Source organism: Octopus sinensis, linkage group LG12, assembly GCF_006345805.1.
Source record: "Octopus sinensis linkage group LG12, ASM634580v1, whole genome shotgun sequence".
NCBI lineage: Eukaryota > Metazoa > Mollusca > Cephalopoda > Octopoda > Octopodidae > Octopus > Octopus sinensis.
The window spans coordinates 48,704,588-48,725,784 of record NC_043008.1 but is presented as its reverse complement, the minus strand read 5'-3'; the positions used below and the strand labels follow the sequence as shown (position 1 = coordinate 48,725,784).

Genomic DNA, 21,197 nt, shown 5'->3' with positions numbered 1-21,197 from the left:
GGGGGGAAGTGAGCTGTTTATGTGCTGTGATTGTCAGGTTTTGGTGGAAGGGTTTTGTTAAAGAAGACAAAGTTGGCATGGTCTCAATGGAAGATGTTGTTTGAGGGATCAGTGCAAATTTGGTACAAGGTGTCTAGGATGCATGTGAATAAGACTTGAATGCAGAAGATTAGAGAAAAATGAAGAATGGTATTATTTGCGTTGGTGGAGGTGACAGCCTGGAGGTTGTCAATGGATAAGGAGGAAGTGTATGAGAGATAGAACCGAACTCTGGCATCACACAAGAATTTTTAAATACAGATGGATGGCTGTGTGTTTATGAAGTTTGCTCTGTAACCATGGGAGTCTGGGTTCCAGTTCACTGTGTTGCCCCTAGAATAATGCTTGTCTTCTGCCATAACTCTGGCTTGACCATTACCTTCTGTGTGAAGATCCATTGTACATGAATTTGTATACCTTTCTCGTTGCTATTTATATTACTACATCACTGATGTATCATCATCGTCATCATTTAATGTCTGTTTTCCATGTTGGTATGGATTGGGCAGTTTGACGAGCTCACCCGAATTTCTTCACCAATCTATATTGATGTCTTCAGTGCTTTATGAGCCATGCCCCTTAAAATGTACCAAATTACTGAAACCCACTCCTTTATTTCTCTCAATTCTTGTCAGAAATATAATGAATCATCTGACCATTGAAGCTGCTTCTCAAAGATTGTTGTGTGGAGCAGTATTTGCCCCCCATAAAGAGGACGTTTGTGAGATTGAACAGAGATTCTGCATGCCTCTGCCCATGAAGTGATATACCTGAGAGAACGTTGAAGAAATATGTGCACACTGTCATATAGAAGTGTGTGTGGGTGTGTGCATGCATTTAGTACGTCGTTCTGTCCATTTATTTATTGCTATATGTTTTGACTTCTGAAAATGTGTGTGTGGGTGTGTACTCTACGAATTTCTCAGTAAACTGGATTCTGAATTATCAGTTCGTTTTGAGGTTGTGGTGGGGTGCTGTCTAATAATTCCATAATATACTTTTGAAATGTGATCCCCTGCCACCTCTTTAGAGCCACCCTTGCCAAAGACTGGAATTAAATGATTAAGGGAAATACACGAGTCTACATGTTATATGTTTATAACTATACAGTCTACATCAATTAAATAGAATTATTAATTAAGTAAGTAGCTGTGTTAAATCAAATTAAATGTGAATTAAATTCATGTGGTTTCATGAATGAGTGTAATGGCTTTTTTTTTGGAAAGGGTTAATCTAGAACAGGGGAGACTACTCATCACAGTTTCCACCCGTTTTGTACGTTTCTATGATTTAATTTGATTTCATTTTCTAGATGAATGCTTTCTTTGGTAAGATGTTAGGCAACAGCTTTGGTTGGCCTGAGTAGTTGGTTGCTGTTGATTTTGTGCTTTGTGATCCAGTTCTCTAAATGGCCGAATGGTCTGAGGAAAACCGTATAACAATGGTTTCAGACTGGCAGTTGTCTTAATGCCCTACGTCTCTAGATTTTCATATAGTGTGTGTGTGTGTGTGTGTGTGTGTGTAGCATTGAGAACCATAAACATATATCATCATCACTGTCACTTTGATATTTACTTTTCCATTCCTGTGTGAGTCAGAATTTGTGGAGGCAGATTTTTCTTCGGCCAGAGACCCTTCCTGTTGCCAACTTTCACCTGTTTCCAAATAAGGTAATATTTCTCCATGGCTGGACATGTTTTCATGGAAGACTGGATGTTTAGGACACCTTCTACAACAGGGGTGTCCAGTTACATTTGTAATGTGATCTCATATTCTTTTATTTGTTTACTGGTTTCAGTCATTTGACTGCGGCCATGCTGGAGTACCGCCTTCAGTCAAACAAATTGACCCCACGACTTATTCTTTGTAAGCCTAATACTTATTCTATGGTTTCTTGTCGAACCGCTAAATTACAGGGATGTAAACACACCAACATCGGTTGTTGAGTGATGGCGTGGAACAAAAACACACACACACATACACGACAGGCTTCTTTCAGTTTCCATCTACTAAATCCACTCAGAAGGCTTTGGTTGGCCCGAGGTTATAGTAGAAGACATTTGCCCAAGATGCCACACAGTGGGACTGAACCTGGAACCATTTGGCTGGGAAGCAAGCTTCTTACCACATCTTATATCTTTAATCTTTTACTTGTTTCAGTCATTATACTCTGCGACAGAACCTTGAAGAATTTTAATTAAACCAGTTGGCCCCAGTACTTCTTTCCCTTTTTTTTTTTTTTGTGAAAACCTATTTCTTATTCTGTCAGTCTCTTTTGCCAAACTGCTAAGTTACAGGGACATAAAGACACCAACAAAATAACTAGTTATAAAATCTCAAGGAAAGATATAGTAGTAGCATATACTAAACGGTAAAGCGAGTAACCACATCTAAGTGGCAGATTGATGTTACTACGAGTTTAACCCCAGGCAGATTATCCACCAGCTGGTCTTCAGTGCAAGCTCTGCACCCTTTCTGTACAATACATCACTAGCCCCCTTTATGCACAATACATTGCTAGCAGCTCCCTCTGCTTTGATATATTGTATATAAAGGGTGCAGAGCTTGCACCGGAAACCAGCTGGCGGAGAGTCCGCCTGGGGTTAAACTAGTAGTAACAGTCATCTGCCACTTTGATGTAGCTAATCACTTTACTACATAGATGTTTGTGTGTGTGAGAGAGAGAGAGAGAGAATCTCTGTTGATTCACCAGAAGCAGTAGATTACAGGACTCACTAGAAATGTAGAGTATTCTTTGAGATATTATAACTGAAAGGCTCCAATTTCCAGGACTCAGAGCCGCCCGTTTCCAATTATCAACTGATAAAACTGAGCCTGGTTTTCTTTTGAATACTCACTGTCTACCAAATCTACTGCTAAGGCCTTGGTTGGCCCATGGCTATAATAGAAGACATTTGCATAAAGTGCCACACTGTGGAACTGAACCTGAAACCCTGTGGTTAGGAAGCAAATTTCTTGTCACCCAAATCCACTCACAAAGCTTTGGTTGGTCCAAGGCTCTAGTATAAGGCACCTACTTGCCCTAAGTGCCACACAGTGGCACTGAACCCAAAGCCATTGACTTGTGAAGCAAACTTCTTAATTACAAATCCATGATGGTGTGTCTGTATGTAAAAGATTTTATGTCTGTGTATATGTGTATGTATCTATGCGTATATACATGTGTGTGTATGTTGATAGATAGATAGATAGATGTGTGTATATAAATGTGTGTGTTTGTATATAGATGTGTGTATATTGATGTGTGTGTATAGAGTGAAAGGGTGGTAGGATTTTGAGTGGAGCTGCATCAAATCTATTTAGAATTGGAATGTCTCCAGCCAGAGCTGAGAGGAAGGCCAATATTCTCCATTGCAGCTTTTCACACAGTGCTTTGGATGTGTTTACACCCATTCACCTGGAAATAGAATATTAAGCACTTTCCATCAGGAGGGAAGCTGTTGGAGGTAAAGAATTTTTGCAGCGGAATAGAGAAGAGGGAGTAACGATGTGGTGATGGTGAGGAGGAGGAGTAATGAAAGAATCTGTGAGAGAGAGAGAGAGAGGAGAGAGATGTGTAGACTTGGTTTATTGCTTTATATTCTAGAAATTATGCTACTATGAATGTATCTGGTGATGGAAATAGAAGACAAAATGTGGAGAAGAAAGAGAAGACAGGAGTCTAACAGATAGAGAAGACAGAAGACAGGGGGGAGTGGGGGGAAAGAGGCAGACTGGGGGAGGAGGAGGAGATAAAGACTGAATTAAAAGGGGAAAAAAAGACTAAAGGTGAGTGGAGGGGGTGTGAGTAAAGGAAACAGCAGACAGAAAGAGAAAAAGAAGACAGAAGGAGAGAGAGAGAGAGGAGGATGAAGTGGGGAGGGGAGAATAGGGAGAAGCTGAGAGTGGAAGATGGTTGGCTGCTTTGAAAAGGAACTAATTCATGTGTAACACAGAAATTACTAATGGGATTTTGCAATGAAAGTGAGGCATGTTGTGAGGGTTGTGGGGAGAGCGAGAGTGTGAGTCTTTGAATCAGACTAGGTAAAGTGTCATATTCTTGTGAGGTTTCAGCCATGTGTCTGCAGGTCAGGATGGCTGTGTGTGTGTGTGTGTGTGGTTTATTGAAACTGAAGTCTTTTTCTCTACACCAGATATTGAGTCCTCTCTTCCCCTTTTGTTTGTTGTTGTTAAACTAACACTTCAGTGTTACTGTTTGTCAACATCCTCTTTACTCCTATTCTTTTTCGTGTTGACATAGAGTTTCTCAGCACAACTAAATTATATGATTATTAATAAAAAGACATACCTTAAACAATTTAGATTATCCCCTCCCCCTCCAAATAATCCCACTGCGTTGTGCATTATTAATTAATCCATGTTGTCATTGCCCGCACTACTATATAAATGAGGCAGCCCCATTTAACTCCTCTACACTATAAATAACTACAAACTTATAACCCCTTTGTGGAGATGGTATGCTTTTTCGGGTGAAGGAAGGTCTAATGAGATTAGAAACTAGTCAGATTGTTCTCTTTTTCTGTCCATTTAAAAATAAAACTTGTGATAAGACTAAATTGTATGCTTATTAAAAAGTACGTCTTACATTTCAAATATATGTGTGTTTGTTTACATCTGTGATTGCTGGTACAGAAATGTAACAACAGGCAGTGCTGTTGTCAGTTTCTTCTATCAATAGATTGTCCAGTCACCTGATGCCTTGAAAGCCATGTGAAAAAAAAAAAAAGATTCCTTACTTGAAAAACAATGGTTAGTGTCAGGAAGGGCATCTGGCCGTAAAAAAAACAATGCCTCAAATAACATTCCTCCAACCCAAGCAACCATGGAAAAACAGATGTAAAACAAGTGAATGAACAAATATCTATATACACACCTGTATGCATGTAAATGTGAACTTAATGCTATTTACTCTTTAGAATTTAAACCAGCCACATCCAACCCAAATGGTTTCATATTCAAACTGGCCAGATCCAGCCTCTCACACCTACCCTAGAATGCCATTCTAAAAATAAGCAACCACGCCATTGAAACCTTGAATAAGCCTTACATTTGACAGAGTGATCCGAATACTAAAGGGTTAATGTTTTGTTTTAACTGTTGCAAGTCAACACCTACATGGAAAGTAGAAGGAAATTCTAAAGGGCCGATAGTTTGGGGATGAAAGGGCTGGACTTCAGTGGTTAGTGCAGGGCCAGTGGAGAAGTGGAAATGGTAGGGGACTAGTGAGGCTCTGAGAAACAGGGGTCATTGCAGTTGGCAAAGGAAAGACAAAGAGAGGGGACAGAACACCCGTGGCCCTGAGACTGAAATCTGTTTTGTCAGTTGGTTGCCTATCCTTTCTCTGGTTGCAGCTCAAGATGTTTGTGCAGATAGCAGCTGTGCTGTTTCAGAGCTGGTAGCAGTAATTCACTGGGGGCCTTGAACCTTGTATAGTGTCAGCTGTTATTGAGAAATTTGAGGTCCTAAATATTCATTGTCATCATCATCATCATCACAGCATCTATTATTAATATTGAGCAGGTTTACAGTTCAGCAAATTGTTGCTTGTCTATTATTGTATCTCACACAATGCCTACCTTCTGTAACTTCCTCACTTGTGTGTATATGTATGTCTGCACATGTGCACACACACACACAGTCTTGGTAACAAATACCATGCTTTCACTGATTGATACAGGCCCTTATGTTGTTGGAAGCAGACGTAGATACTCCCTCTCTCCTCACTTAGCAAAACATCATCCGGCTGAAGAGAGAGAGAGAGAGATGCACCCAGCTGGTATTCATTACAGCTGAGCAGGTCGAAGCCACATGAGATGAGGTGCCTTGCTGAAGGATGCCACATGCCACTCGGTCCAGGAACTGAATGCACGGCCTTAGGATCATAAGCTAACACTTTAGTCAGTAGACCTTGGTTGTGTGTGCGAGAGAGAGAGAGAGAGAGACAAGCAAACAGACAGATACACAAAGAGAAAGAAAGAACGGATTTCTCTAAATATTGTTATTAAAACTGTAATTAAATTATCAGTTAATCTCATTTACTGGCACCATTTAATATTTCTTTTAACAAAGTGGTCCATATAATTAAGCGAGTTAGTCCAGGGCCAATAAGCTATGGTTAAGCAATTACTTCCGCTAATGAAGACCAAGAAGACAGAAACACTTCCAGTTGTCTCCCTTGCTTTCTTAACCAAACTGGAAAACAGCTAAACAAAGAATTATATTCTAATCTGCATTTGACCGTACTGAGGCCCCATCCTACTGTACATTAGGTACAGTCCTTTCCTACCCATAGAATGCATTCCCTGTGGAGAGGGTCACTATCACAAGGTGGTCGTTCAACCTTCACTTTCTTATCATCATCAGCAGCAGCAGCATGTATTCGTGGAAGTTGCTGCAGTATGGCCATAATGGATAAGAGCTCTTTTGTCTTTTATCTGTTACTCGTTTCATTCAGTAGACTGGCCATGCTGGAGCACCTCCTTGAAGAATGTTAGTCTAACAAATCAACCCCAGGACTTTTTTTTCTTGTACTTACTCTATCAGTTTCTTTTGTTGAACCACTAAGTTATTAAGCTTATTTTAAAAAAAAATGCTCCCTGTTCAAATCCCAGATTGGTCACCATTTTGATGCCATATTCCTGGATCTGTACTTTGTTTAAATTTAGATCACTTAAAAAGACCAAGTTTACACCTTTGAACCAGGGGTGTTCTCTGGACAGGCTGGTAATCCTTCCGTGTCTAAAGATGAGGATTTCAGTCCAATAATATATTTTTACTGATATAACAAACATGGTGCCAAAGTTTGGCTAAGAAGTTCTAAGCCACCATTTGGTTCTGAGTTTGATTCCAGGATACAGAACTTTGGCAAAGTGTCCGTCTCGGGTTGACCAGTTTGTTGTGATAGAAATTTAGCAAAATCCCATTTTGTGTGTGTGTGTGTGTGTGTGTGTGTGGTGTGTGTGTGTGTGTGTGTGTGTGTGTGTGTAACAGGCACATTGAAGATGTCCCAGCCTGGTTGTCCATAAGGATTGAAACTGATAAAACTTTAACAGTTGTATTGTTGTTGTTTGTGTGTTGCCATGGCAGTTGTTGCTGTGTTTATATGACTCGTTACTTTGTTGTTGCAATTCCTGCTTTCTTTATATTTCTACCATAATACAAAATGTGATTGTTGTTGTTGTTGTTGTTGGGATTACTATAACAGAGCTATAGCAACATAACTCTTGTTAGGTTACTACAACACTACCATAACACAACGGTCTTGTTGTTGTTCTTATAACAACCACTGAACTCTTCACTCCATTGTGGTTGTTATTTACGAAGACCAAAGGCGGCGAGCTGGCAGAATCGTTAGCACGCAGGGCGAAATGCGTAGCCATATTTCTTCTGTCATTACGTTCCGAGTTCCAATTCCGCCGAGGTCGACTTTGCCTTTCATCCTTTCGGGGTCGATAAATAAAAAGTACCAGTTTCGCACTGGGGGGTTGATATAATCGACTTAATCCCTTTGTCTGTCCTTGTTTGTCCCCTCTGTGTTTAGCCCCCCCTGTGGGCAATGAAGAAATATATTTACTTAGACCATGTTGCTACAACTAGAACACTGCTCTGCTACATGTACTGTGGCTGTCTCATATACTAATAACCTCTCTTGTTGCCATGCTGCTATAATTGCCTGTGCTGTTTCTATCTTGTTTCATGTAATATATATACATATATATATAGTTGTATACTATTAGTGTAACTAAGAGGGAAAGCTGTAGTGACTAAGCTATTCTAATTGACTCCTATCATTCTTAGAAACCTATATCTTTCCCCCTGACTCTTGTTCTTCTAATGGAAACTGTAAATTATAACAGCTTCACAGACTCTTACTCCTCCTCCACTGCTTTCTCAACTATGCTTATGATGTCTGTCAGCAGAATATTTAAATTAGCCAAATAATGATGATAATAACGACAACAACAACAACAACAATAAGTCATTCAGGATGATGATGATGATCCTCCTGAATGACTTATTGTTGTTGTTGTTGTTGTCGTTATTATCATCATTATTATTATTATTATTATTATTATTATTATTTTGGAGTGATTAAGAAACTTAGGATATGATTTTATAGGATTACTACCACTGCAAATTCATTCAGATTCTTGTTCTAATATTCTCCCCTTTTTCTCTGTGTGTGTGTGTGTGTGTTGTGTGTGTTGTGTGTGTGTGTGTGTGTGTGTGTGTGTGTGTGTGTGTGTGTGTGTATAGTACAAAAAGATAATAAAACAAGGCAAAGAATAAGATTCACAGTTTTTATTTCTTTATGGAATGAACTTGGCTTATAGCATGGAGGACATTGTTACATTTAATCTGAGATATTCACTGTCGTCAGTTTGTGTTGTAGATAAAAATACAATAGTTTTATGAGAAAATATTGAAGCAAGGCTGTGAACTATGTCACTGTTTCATTGAAAGCCACACTGCTGATGCCCTTTCTAACAGCAACCACCTCACTGGGTGTACTTGGGTGCATTTTGTCGTGGAATGAGTACTAAAGATGTTGCTATTTACCCTGCATTGCAAAATAGGGTCCTCGCTGCTTTACGATGTCCTCATTCAAGAGACAAATAAAGTAAGTTGAAGGGAGGTTGATTGATTCACAGAAGATGTTGTTTATTAAGCTCCATCAACGAGATTCAGCTTTTTGCCGCTGGAAACGTCAATAAATGTTTTCAGATTAAGTGGAGTCTTTTACTCCTGTATACACACACACGCACACACACAAACATGGGTGTGTATGATGAGTGACTTGATGACACTGGTATGTTTAAGAGAGAAAAGGTCCCAAATGGAGAAAGAATTGAATCAAAATTGTATGGTTTGGAAGGTAAGGGACAGAAAGCGGGGTCGAAAGTAAGTTTTTACATTGGTTTGGAAAACTGTGAAATGAACAAATTCTGGCAGTGAAGCAGTTGTAAGTGTTGTAGAAGAGGCCATGGTTGGATACAGCTTTGTGTCGTTCTAGTTACTGAGTGAATATATTTGCATATGTGTATGTCTGCAAAAGAGGAGTAAAATTGGTCAATTCTGTCTAATTTGAAATGATGACATTGAAATAACTAATTAACGAATAACTGATGAATCAACAGTGTTTATTGTTCCTAAGTTCACATGGGGCAGTTCATGTGGCGTTAGCAACTACTGGTGGGACTATAAAGGTACTGGGACCAGCTGTCCAGTTGGTCACTTCCTGTCTACAGTGAAGTTATATAAACAGGACAGACAGTGGTCACTTGTGTATTTACCTAATTTAATTAAACTTTGTGCGAGTGTTGTGGTAACTAAAATCTATAGATTTATTCCGTTGAAAAAGTTTAAAAGAATTGTTTGGTTAGTATTTTATTCCTTGTTAGTTGTAGGCAAACTTCAAGTGGTTACGATTGATATAGAGTCATTCACTGCCATACTCTAGCCTCTGCATCACAGATGTGCCATTCTTATTACACATACAGATAAGTCTTCACTGCATCCAATAAATGGTCATAATTGACATAGAGTTAACCGTGAACATTTTCCAACTTCTGTCCCATAGATATACAAATGTCTTCACCTCCAGCAGAGTAGTCTGTGCTTCTTGGAGCTGGCTGAACTCATAACCACCACCTGATTCAGTCATTCCTGCCCCAGAAACCAACCTTCTTTCTACTACAACTCATTGCCTCTCAATGTTTTGATACTACAGCTCTCATCTTGCAGTTGTTCAAGAATAGCATCAACCATATTGCTCTGGCTGCTTCTGCAAGACCTGTCAAGGCCATGAGCACAATCCTTCCCTTACCATTTCCCAAAAAGTTTAGAGTTGCTTCATAGAAGTAGGTGGAGCAGCTACGGATAGAAAGTCGTTAATTTAGGCCTAACATGTTTAGCTTTAGTTCTACTCTAATTAAGCAGGACTATGATCTTTGGTACTTTCTCCTCTTCACAGACATGGTGTCTGTAGGACGACATTATCCAATGGCAAACTGTCGTTTGAAGAAGATTTTACTGCTATTTTTAACAGATCCAGTGACCTCCTAGAGGCTTTGTCACTGGTTTCAGTTTAATGAATGCGAATGGGTTAGAGATAAATTATGAAGTTAAGCTCCTTGAGGGGTGAACATTATATTAACTGCCAGGAGAGGAAGGTGTTAACCAAATTTGGAATTAATCTTAAGGCACCTGTAAAATATCCAGTGTTAATTCAGCTAAATCATTAGACAGTCAATTAAGTAAGAAAATTGAGCTATTTTGCTGCTGATTGGAGATGGCTGTCAAATCAGCCATGATAACCTCAAGATAATATTGCGATAAGAGATAATACAATTAGTCTTTTCCTGTTGAATTCATTACAATAGTTGCTAACTATTGACTTGGATGATAAAATAAAATAAATATTAGTTGAACCTCGGCTATTCTAGTAACAAAATTGTATTCAATGGAATAAGAGCGAGGACTGAGGTGGTGGTGGTGGTGGTGAGAAGAGAATAAATAAAGCCAAGCGAAACAAGGCAAACACTATAATTATCAGATTTAGATGCTATAAAGAAAGAAGCATCAAATACAAAAAAAAAGCACACACACCAAACAAGTATAAACAATCGACAAAAGGCAATATCAATAGATTGAACAGGAAAAATAAACTCCATTAATTTGCTGAAAAGGAAAACCAAATTGAGACAGTGTTGATTTGCAGGAATTGAAAATATCAAATAGAAATTCTTCATTCTGTCTCTCTTTCTTTCATTCTTCCTTCATACTTCTTTCTTTCCACTGCCTTCTTTCCTTTCTTTCTCTTTTTTTTTCCTCTCCTCCTTTTCTTTTGTCCTCTCCTCTCTTACTTTCTCTATTTCTGCCATGCACACTCTCTCTCTCTCTCTTTCCTTCCCCTCCTCTTTTTTCCTCAGTCAATTATTGTTTTTGGCTGCTATTCATAACACTAGAATCAGTCGGATGAGTGTTGTTGCCATTTGCTGCTAACAATGTCTGATGGCTTTTGTAGACAAGGATCTCGGAAACCAGAACCTGCTATGACTTCCATTTCCATTCACCCTTCAATGATTTCAGGGTTACCAGTTTCTTTTTCCTAAGATTTTAACCATTCCGCTGAAACGTTTCTTTTTTTTTTTCTTTCTTTCTTTCTTGGCTCCTCCATCTATTTATGGATGACCTAACTTCATATCTATCTTTAGCAATTATTTTTCATTATATTAAAATCCATTCTGAGGTTTTGTGTGTCTGGCACAGGATTTTATTAACTTTATTAATAACTTTATGAGAAACTTAAGCATTCTTTAATGCTTTATCCTCTTCCACCTTCTTTTTCCAATGATGACCACTCCTCCTCAATTTAAAAATTTTATCACTTGTTGCACCACTTGTTAATGTTCATCAATAACTTATAAGAATATTTTAATTTTTATTCATGTTATTGTTATTTAGCCCCAGGTAAATTCTGATTGAGCAAGCTGTGGCCAAAAGACAGGCAAAATACCTTTACCCACAAGGGGCTAAACATAGAGGGGACAAACAAGGACAGACATAGGTATTAAGTCGACTATATCGACTCCCAGTGCGTAACTGGTACTTATTTAATCGACCCCGAAAGGATGAAAGGCAAAGTCGACCTCGGCGGAATTTGAACTCAGAACATAACGGCAGACGAAATACCGCTAAGCATTTCGCCCGGCGTGCTAACGTTTCTGCCAGCTCTCCATCTTTTGAAGTTATCCTCCATGTTGGCACTGTTGGCTATCCTCCATGTCCTCAATGGTAGTGGTGGTGGTTATGTTCCATGTTTGTAGTAGGAGCTGTACCTGCTGATATAAAAGAAAAGTGCCCATGTGGTGAGGAGTGCTTGTGTCTGCTATGTTTAGTGTGGTATCAACCTATTTACAAATGTCATGGCAAACTGAGATTATTGGGGAATTCTGGTCCAATATATGATCACTTGGGGATTTGAACTCAGCACTGCAAGCTAACAAATTAGTTGCATCAAAGTGGACAGAACCAGTTGTCTTAGCTCCCTCTTTATAGCAAATTGGACTAAGCCAATTGGCAGGGGTTCTCAGCTACGGATACAACACAGGGTTACAGGATGCAAACTTCTGACCATTTGGTTGACTGTCTGGTAGACTCACCACTCTGCCAGCCACACTGTATTGTTTAGACACTGGGATTCAGTTGTGTTTTACTTATCAATTCTGGGTTCAACTCCTGCTGGGGTCAACTTCTCTCTTCCTTCACCCAGGACAAAGTATCAATAACAGGTATCGAATTAATTCAATGAATTTTGTGCCTCTCCACAAAAACATTGTCAAAAGAAATTATTAATATTCTGGCCATTTTATTTATGCCACTTCTGCTGTTGAGAAAAGCATGAACATCATAAAATCTTATTCTCTCTTTTTCTAAAAATTTGTTATTTTAAGCTGTAATTTTGGCAGAAGTGAAAGGTAATGGTGTCGCTAAAATACCACAAGAACCAACTTCATTTTTTTTTTTCCCTACCACGTCAGTAAAGTACCAGTCATGTACTGGGGTTGTTAATTCTGTAAACAGAAAATTCTTCCTAAAATAGTGGTCTTAGATAAGAAATCAATTTGTTAAGGGTGAACTAGGGTATGTAGAATAAAGTAACACAAGAAATTTTTTGCAATGGATCATCAAACCTTTAATTCAATGCCATAATTATGGAGCTGTTTCACCTTTATACACACACACACACACACGTCATCCTTCTCTCTCTCTGTATTTCCCATGCTGGCATAGATTGAAAATGTGTGTTTGTATGATGTTTGCGTGTGCTTAAATCGACTTTATAAAGCATGAACAAATATGATGTCTATAACTGCAGGGGCATTGCTACTGGAAGTGTCTAAGTTACGGAATGATGGATGATAGAAGAAGTTGACAAATTTGGCAAAAGGCCAGGATGTGTAGCTGTGACTGGGGAGGTTTGAGAGCTTATGGCCATGCCCTATATACATTGTACGAAAATGCAAAGAGCATGCTGCTGTGTGTTGTAGATAGGCAATTATCCAGTCAATTTAATGCCACCAAGATGTCTCGCCCTTGTTGTCTAGTTTAAACTGGTGCAGACTCAGTTAAATACTTTTTTCCCCCTCAAGTTTAACCCACGGGCCAAGAACACCAGCACTTCGTCATTCCACTCACTCGGCTTTCAGTTAATGGTTTGTTGCTGAGACAAACCTGGTGTGTGTGTGTGTGTGTGTGTGTGTGGAGGTGATATCGTACTTATTTCATCTCAGAAACCTCTGAAATGATAGATTTACACATGAGCATGGCTATGTGGTGAAAAGTTTGCTTCCCAACCACATGGTTCCAAGTTCAGTCCCACTGCATGATGGCACCTTGGGCAAGTGTCTTCTACTGTAGCCTCAGTCCAGCCAAAGCCTTGTGAGTGGATTTGGTAGACGGAAACTGAAAGAAGCCCGTCATGTGTGTGTATGTCTTTGTGTTTGTGATTGCCCCCACCACCACCACCGCACAACTTGACAACCAGTGTTGGTGTGTTTATGTCCTCGTAACATCAGTTCCACAAAAGAGACTAATCGATTTAGCACCAGGCTTTAAAAAAATAAAACCCTGGGGTCAATTCATTCTGCTGAAACTTCTTCAAGGTGTTGCCCCAGCCTGGCCGCAGTCTAATGAATGAACCAGTAAAAGATAAAAGATATCAGGAATCTAATATTGGTCTACCGTGTTTGCCATGACCACATGATGTCCCTGAGCGGAATAATGGTCAGCTGAAGCAACCATCTTGGGAGAAGTTCCATTATATTCTTCATATTTATTGATTTCTTCATGATTAACTGTTTTGGAGTATTTCTTGTTGCAATATCTTATCAGACACAAACTTAATGAAGCAATAACTGTCAGATCTTAAACACATTTGTAAATTATTTTCTTTATTGTCAAATATTTAACTTTTGTATTTATTTTCTCTTTTGTTTTTTTTTCCAAATTCCAGACAACAAAACAGGAAAACTACAGTGAGGAATAAAGACAAAACCACCTTCCATCAAGTTAGCAACTTTGGTCGTGGCTCACTTCCTGCTCCCCTCCACGAAGGAAAAGATTTGCGAGAAGAGGTATCAGATTTTCAGCTCCCCTATGATATTTGGTGGATGTATAAAAACAATCAGGTAAACCACCACCACCACCATCATCATTATCATCGCCACCATCATCTGTTGTTGCTAACCCCTTCCCTCAATTGCCGTACAAAATTAGAAGAGGTTTAGTCTGGTCTGTACAATATATTTCTTTTCTTCTTTTCTCTATCTTTCTGGTTGTTTCTGTTTTATAGCCATCCTCTTAAATCAACGGATTTACTTGTGTTTTCTCATCAGTTTTTCAGCTTACATCTGCTGCTCTCACTACCATCTACCACTGGCCTAGATTACTTCTCCCTTCAATTCTTACCTTATGACTCAGTCAAAATTACACCTGATATTTAGAATTCTTTATTGCTTTCTTTAGCTCACTTTCTCTCTGGCTATCCTCTATATTTTTATTCTATTACATACCTTGGCAATCAGAATCCTTTTAGGTTTGTTTTATTGGTTTTTTTTCTCTCTTTAGCTTTACATTTCAAAGAAACACACTGTTTTATATAAACACACACACACACACACACACACATCACCTGGTTGTCAACACCCATTTCACTTCAGCTTCTCATTAGATCATCAAAGTTATTATCCTGGTTTCATTTGTTTTCTTGTCGCTCAGGCTTGGAATGGTCTCTTCATTTTCTGTGCTATTTATTTCTATTTTCTGCAAAACTATTTTTAGACCATTCAAGCATCCCAAACTGTTCCCATCATTCTCATTTCTGTCTATTTCTGTCTCTCTGTCATTTTTCTGGTAGTTCTGATTTGCCAAAGTACTATCTTGACCCCTTTGAAGCAATCTGTCAGTTCCCTAGTTTAATGTCATTCGGTGCTACACATCAGGCGCAGATACTAATATCCAGCTGTCTTCAAGAAAGGAGCTGCCACATGCAACAACAATAGGAATCTTGTACATTTCTTTCAGCTTCTTTCTCATCGAAATATTCTTCACCATGTTCTAATTAGATGACAAAAAAATAACAGAACTCCTTGTGAGCTGGTTGGCTCGTTAGCATCTGAGGCATTATGCTTAGCAGCATTTCATTTGTCTATGTCAAGGTCAACATTACCTCTCCCCACATCTGGGGATCAATAAAATAAGTACCAGTTGAACACTGGGGTCGATGTAATCAACTTACCCCGGCCCTCAAAATTGCTTCCTTGTGCCAAAATATGAAATCAGTGTTACCAACCAAAGAGCTGTCACTAACCGAAGTTAAGTACTTTTGTGTACTAAATGTAGCAGTGTTTGTAAGTCGTTTTGTTTCCCACCTTTTTGACATAATCTCACTTCTTGTGCACACCTACTGATAGAAAATTAAGGTCTTTATCGATAATCTGCCCCCATAAACTGGAGCATTGATACTCACTTGGATCTGATGTCATTGCAGAGGAATTATTTTGTTAGTTTGTCTGTTTCATTTAATGCTAGGATGCACTTCCGCTCACTAACCCTTACCTGTTTTTCATCAATTAAGGGCTTTTTATCCCAGTGAAATTTGAAAGTAAAGATCTCGCAAAACAATTTGATGACAAGAAATCTCAACGTCGCCACTTACCACCCAGTTGCAAATAATGACATCACCATTTGAGGCTGAATTGCGAGCCATTGATGAAAGAGAGATGCTATGGCTCAGAGGAATTTTCTTAACATTCACATATGTACATATGCACACACACACTCACATAAATATGGCTAACTTCTTTCAGCTTCCATCTACCAAATTCCATCACAAAATATTGTTTAACCTAATGACATTTGCCCAAGCTACGACTCGATGGCACTGAACCAAGTAAATCTGTGTGCTGAAGAGGCAGAATTCTGATATTTCAAGTAGAACTTCATATCGTGTTTTAATATGGCATAGCTTTGGCCACCAGCAGTTCATTGTAACTTGCATAATGGGATCCACTTGTTTAATTACTGGTTAATTACTACAATTGTTTCAGCACATCTATCAATTGATCCCTTATGGATGGGATATTTATCAACTGGTTTAGGAGAGCATCCAGCAGTGTAGATGGGTCTCTTTGGGTGATAATTAGATATAACTCATTAGAATAATGACTGTTACACAATAAATATATATATACACACACACACACACACATATACATGCGTGCCTGTGTGGTAAGAAGCTTGCTTCCCAACCACATGGTTTTGGGTTCAATCCCATTGCATTGCATTTTGGGCAAGTCTTCTACTAGCCTTGGGCCAACAAAAGCCTTGTGAGTGGATTTGGTAGACGGAAATTTGAAAGAGGCCCATCGTATGTATATATTTCTGTATATCTATGTATCTGTATCTTTGTGTCTGTGTTTGTCCCCTTGCACCGCTTGACAACCGGTGTTGGTGTGTTTATGTCCCCATAACTTAGCCGTTTGGCAAGAGGAAGAAATAAGTACCTGGCTTGAAAACAAAAGGACTCGGGTCAATTCACTTGTCTAAAAATTCTTCCAGCATGGCCACAGTCTGATGCCTGAAATGAGATAAAAGACGTGTGTGTGTGTGTGTGTGGTCGGCCCAACAACTCAAGGAACAGTCTTCACAAGATGCAACGATTCCCAGATCTCACCAAATTCCACTGGTGCCAATACTGCTGTGGTGCAGTGTATGGGACGTTGTGGTTGCTGTATACTTGTTGTTTGTTGTCTAACTGCATGTCAACTCTGAGCCAGCAAACCTAGGATCGGAGCCTTCTGGTCATGACCTTCATGATGATAATAATGATGATTACATTATTCTGTGTGTCCTTCCTTTTTTGGTTTGTATTTCTTGTAGTTTGAGTTACCACGTATAGACTTCCCCGCTAAAGAGGCAGGCAAGATTCTCTTTGTTAAAGCAGCATGTTTGTTCTTCCTCTTCATACGTCTATTCATTCTGCAGATTGTGTGTGTGTGTGTGTTTGCGAGAGAGATCTGTGAGAGAGATATATTGGCGCCATATATATGACTGTTTGGCTTGTTGATAAGACTGATGGAGATATAATATTTAATATTACCTTCTTGCTGTGCTTTCCTCTGTACTTAAATAAAAGTCATCATAAACAAAATGAAAAACATTTCAACAGATCTTGTGGAAATATTGAGTTTATCTAATTGAAATGTGGAACATTTTCAGTCTGTTTTCTATTATTTTCCTTTCAAATACTTATTGTTGAAAGAAAGATTGTCTAATTGGTTTATATTGCAAACCAGTTTCTCATATAATTAACCATTATTCATAAGATACTGAAGAGAAATATTTCTGATAAAGTAAGATACATCGGAAAATTTTACAATATTTGCTGTGAAAATTAATGAAAATTGTCAGAGGAAATAGCAAAGCTTCAAAATTAAATATTGGTTATTGTGTGTGTGTGTGTGTGTGTGTGTGTGCGTGTGTGTGTGCGCGCGCGTGCATGCGCACGTGTGTTTAGTGCAAGTGCTTCTGCAGATATGTTTATAAATAAAAGATAATTGGATTGTAACATATGAAATGATTTTTTTAAAGCTATTTTCAATTTAGATTAAAAAAATTATCTAAAGAAAAAAAACAAACATCCCTTAATTGCTATCATTTTTTTTCTCTCTCATTTCTTTATCTGCTGTCAAAATCTTTATTATTTTATGTGTTAATATAGTTTTATCTTGTTATCTTTCACTTTGAATGTAATCTATAATCATCAAGACAGCATGTGAAAAAAAAAAAAACGATATTGTCTCTAATCAGTGGTTCTTAAATAAGTCTGAAAAAGAAGTGTTGTTGTTGGGGGGGGGGGAGACAAAATGTAGAAGACAAACCGTTTCAAAACTTGCAAAACTGAAAGGAAATCTGTGAGGACATAGAATGGTCTCTTTGGGGACATTATCTCTTTGATACTTTCACTGATATTGCTAATTCCTCTCTATGATTGGCTCCGGAAGTCCTAGAGGAATCCAAGTCCAAAAATGTCTCCTGTTTCAGAATTGAGAGTCTGTTTTCTGCTGCTGAAGTTGAACTGTTTTCACTAATAAATGGACTCTGCCAGCAGTTTCGTGTGGTTGTGTGTGTGTAGGTGGGTGGTGCAGGTTGGCAGTTGTTTAAAGAATTGTTTCTATTGACTTTCTATCCATGACCATAGTGAGAATGTTTTCTTAAATTTGGTCGTAGAGAAATGGTGACACTTACAAAAGTAGTTGTGAGTCTGTTGAAGGAAACTTCCTTGTTAGCATTGCCAGCTAAAGTAACCCTCATATAAATCCTCACAGAATGATGGGTTGGAGGTAGTCTTCCACAGTTGTCTTGTCTCAGTTTCATTACTGAGCTTGTCTCCCTGAAGACTTGGCCCCAATCATTCTGTTAAATTTCATCTAACCCATCAATTTTTATTTCCATGTTATGTAATCTGTGTGTGTGTGTGTGTGTGTGTGTGTGTACTAATCTAAGACTTGTAAGAAAAAGATATGGGTAGACTGGCATTGAAATATCTATTATATGTATATTCGATATGGCCTACTTATATATTATATGGTTCATTAAGCAAGAGGCATTAATTATTCTACATAGTTAAGTGTACCTTGATAAACATTGTGTTATTTTCACTTCATGGTTGGAAGGTGAGCATCCGGATATTTGAAGACAGAGGGGAAAAAGACAGTATCATCCCATAATAAAGCTGTATAAAGGTGCAAATTTACCTGACCATCCAACCTATGTAAGAAGTGTAAAGCCATTTGGAGCAAAAACTGAGAAGAAAATATTTGATTAAAGCTCTTACTGTAGCTGTGTGATGATGATGATGATGATGATGATGTATGAGATGTTGTCTGGAATTATGAATATTTCTGATCCATTGGTTTTTATTTTGCAGTTACAACCATGTTCTGGGTGAAACATAAAGGTTAGCTGTGTTCAAAACTACCCTTCAGATGTGGGAGTGACCCTGTCTACTTCACCCCCTTCACAGAACAATCCATTTTCAGAAGCTGTGGAACTTAGATTGTCCCCCCCCCCACCCCATACTGCTGCTTGTGGTAAGAGGTGGAGGTGACATTTTGTTGGGTTTGACCAAATAATAAAACCAATCTAGGTTCATATCCAACAATTTCACTCTTATCTTATCCTCATTTCTCTCCCTCCTTTTTTTTCATTTTCTATTTTTTTCTATTTCCAAGTCTCTCTTACCTCCCTTACCATCACCACAGCATATCTCCCACCCACCCACCCACTAAATTCTTGGAATCGTTTTCAATAATTTTGGCTCCAATAATTGTGCCACCCCACCCCCATCAATCTGACCTAGTTCTTTTCTCTTAAGTTCTCTCTCTCTCACTCTCTCGCTCCTACTTCCTTTCATGTACTATTTCTTTTTCTCATGCTGAGATATTAAAATAGATTTCTACCTTCATTATACACCCCCCACTTATACACACACACACACATGTATATGTGTGTGTGTGTATGCATGCATGTATGTATGTCTGTATTTATATATATATATATAATATGAATAATATATGTACATATATATTTCTGGTAACATTCATACCTTCTTTTCGTTTCCCATTATCCCTCAAATACCTAATCAGCTGCATTGTCTGCCTGTATGAGGAGGAGGGTGTCACCAAAGTTCTGGATATCTGTTTTCGTTTTCTTAATAATCTTGTTATTAACAAAGCTGTATTAATTGCACCGGTGTCGTCCTGGCACACTCGTCTACTAACGTCCCCTGCTGACTGCAGTCACTGGCCCCTCTTCATCATCACATATATTCCTTGTTTCTTTTGGGGTACCTTGTCACCTTCTCCCTAGTTACCTGCTGCTCTAGATGACATTTAACTCTGCACAACCAGTGAAGATTTTTTTTTTTTTTCCTTTCCCTGACTGAGGGTGAATCTTCTTCCCAAAGATGCTCGACTCTACTCAGCCGTGTATCTAATATGCTAGAAAAGCAGAGGAGGTGATCACACGACTAAAAGAAGGTGTGATGTAAAACATGGCTTCACATTCTGAAACTTATTTGTCCGTTGATATATAGAGGCGGGGAGAGTCCAGAAATGGAAAGATCATCTTTTAACAGACAATCCTGGTCCTTTGTCTCACCACAAACTTAAATAATTGTTGCTTCTTCTTCTAAGGGTCATTGTTAGTGAGTGCAGTTTACCTAAGCAGAATTTATGGCCTTCATCCTGTGCTACAACTTAATATTACAATCAACAGCCTTTCGGCATCACTAATTTGGCCACCACCAAAATAAAGCTTTTGCTTGCCAAGGACATGATTTTGGGATCTGTCCCTTTGGAAAATGTTTTCAACCATAGCCCCAGGTCAACCAGAATGGCTTGCATTGAACAAAATGCTTTGTGGATCTTTGTGGTTCTGAGTTCAAATCCTGCCAAATTCAACTTTGTTTTCATTGTTCCAGGGTTGATAAAGTAAAGTATTTGTCTAACACTGGGGATCAGTGGTATCACCTAACTCCCCTCAAAATTGCTGGCCTTGTGCCAAAAATTGAAATTATTGTTATTGGGGCAGGGGGCAAGCTGGCAAAATGCTCAGTGGTGTTTCATCCTTTCAGTGTTGATAAAATAGGTACCAGTTGGACACTGGGGTCGATGTAACTGAGACTAACCCCCTCTCCCGAAGTTGCTGGCATTGTGCCAAAATTTGAAATCGTTATTCTTTGAGTGGTGGACAGGCAGAATTGTCAGATCTTCAGACATAATGCTTTGCACCATCACCTTCATCATCATCATCATTAATATTAAGGTGGTGAGCAGGCAGAATTGTTGGTGCCCCAGACAAAATGCTTAGCAGCATTTCATCTGTCTTTACATTTTTTCAGGGTCACTACCAGCTGAGCACTGGGGCCGACATAATCAACTAACCTCTCCCACCCCACTCCAAATTTCAGTCCATTAGCTTTTGCCAAAAAGCAGAAACAACCTTTGTTGTTATTTTTAGGGAAGGTGATGCAGGCCGTCGTTAAATAAGCGCCAGTTATTATCAACGGT

The 21,197-nt window shown here is 38.8% G+C and overlaps 1 protein-coding gene across 5 annotated transcripts in view; it reads left to right on the top strand.

Annotated features, from left to right (window-relative positions):
- The window catches only part of LOC115217847, a 132,287-nt gene that overhangs the window by 77,954 nt on the left and 33,136 nt on the right, over positions 1-21,197 (top strand). For 4 of the 5 annotated variants that reach the window (XM_029787544.2, XM_029787543.2, XM_029787542.2 and 1 more), the window contains exon 4: positions 14,078-14,252. In XM_029787544.2, the coding sequence (XP_029643404.1) occupies positions 14,078-14,252 (175 nt within the window). The remainder of the gene's footprint in view (positions 1-14,077; positions 14,253-21,197) is intronic. The other variant, XM_029787545.2, reaches the window with a different exon arrangement.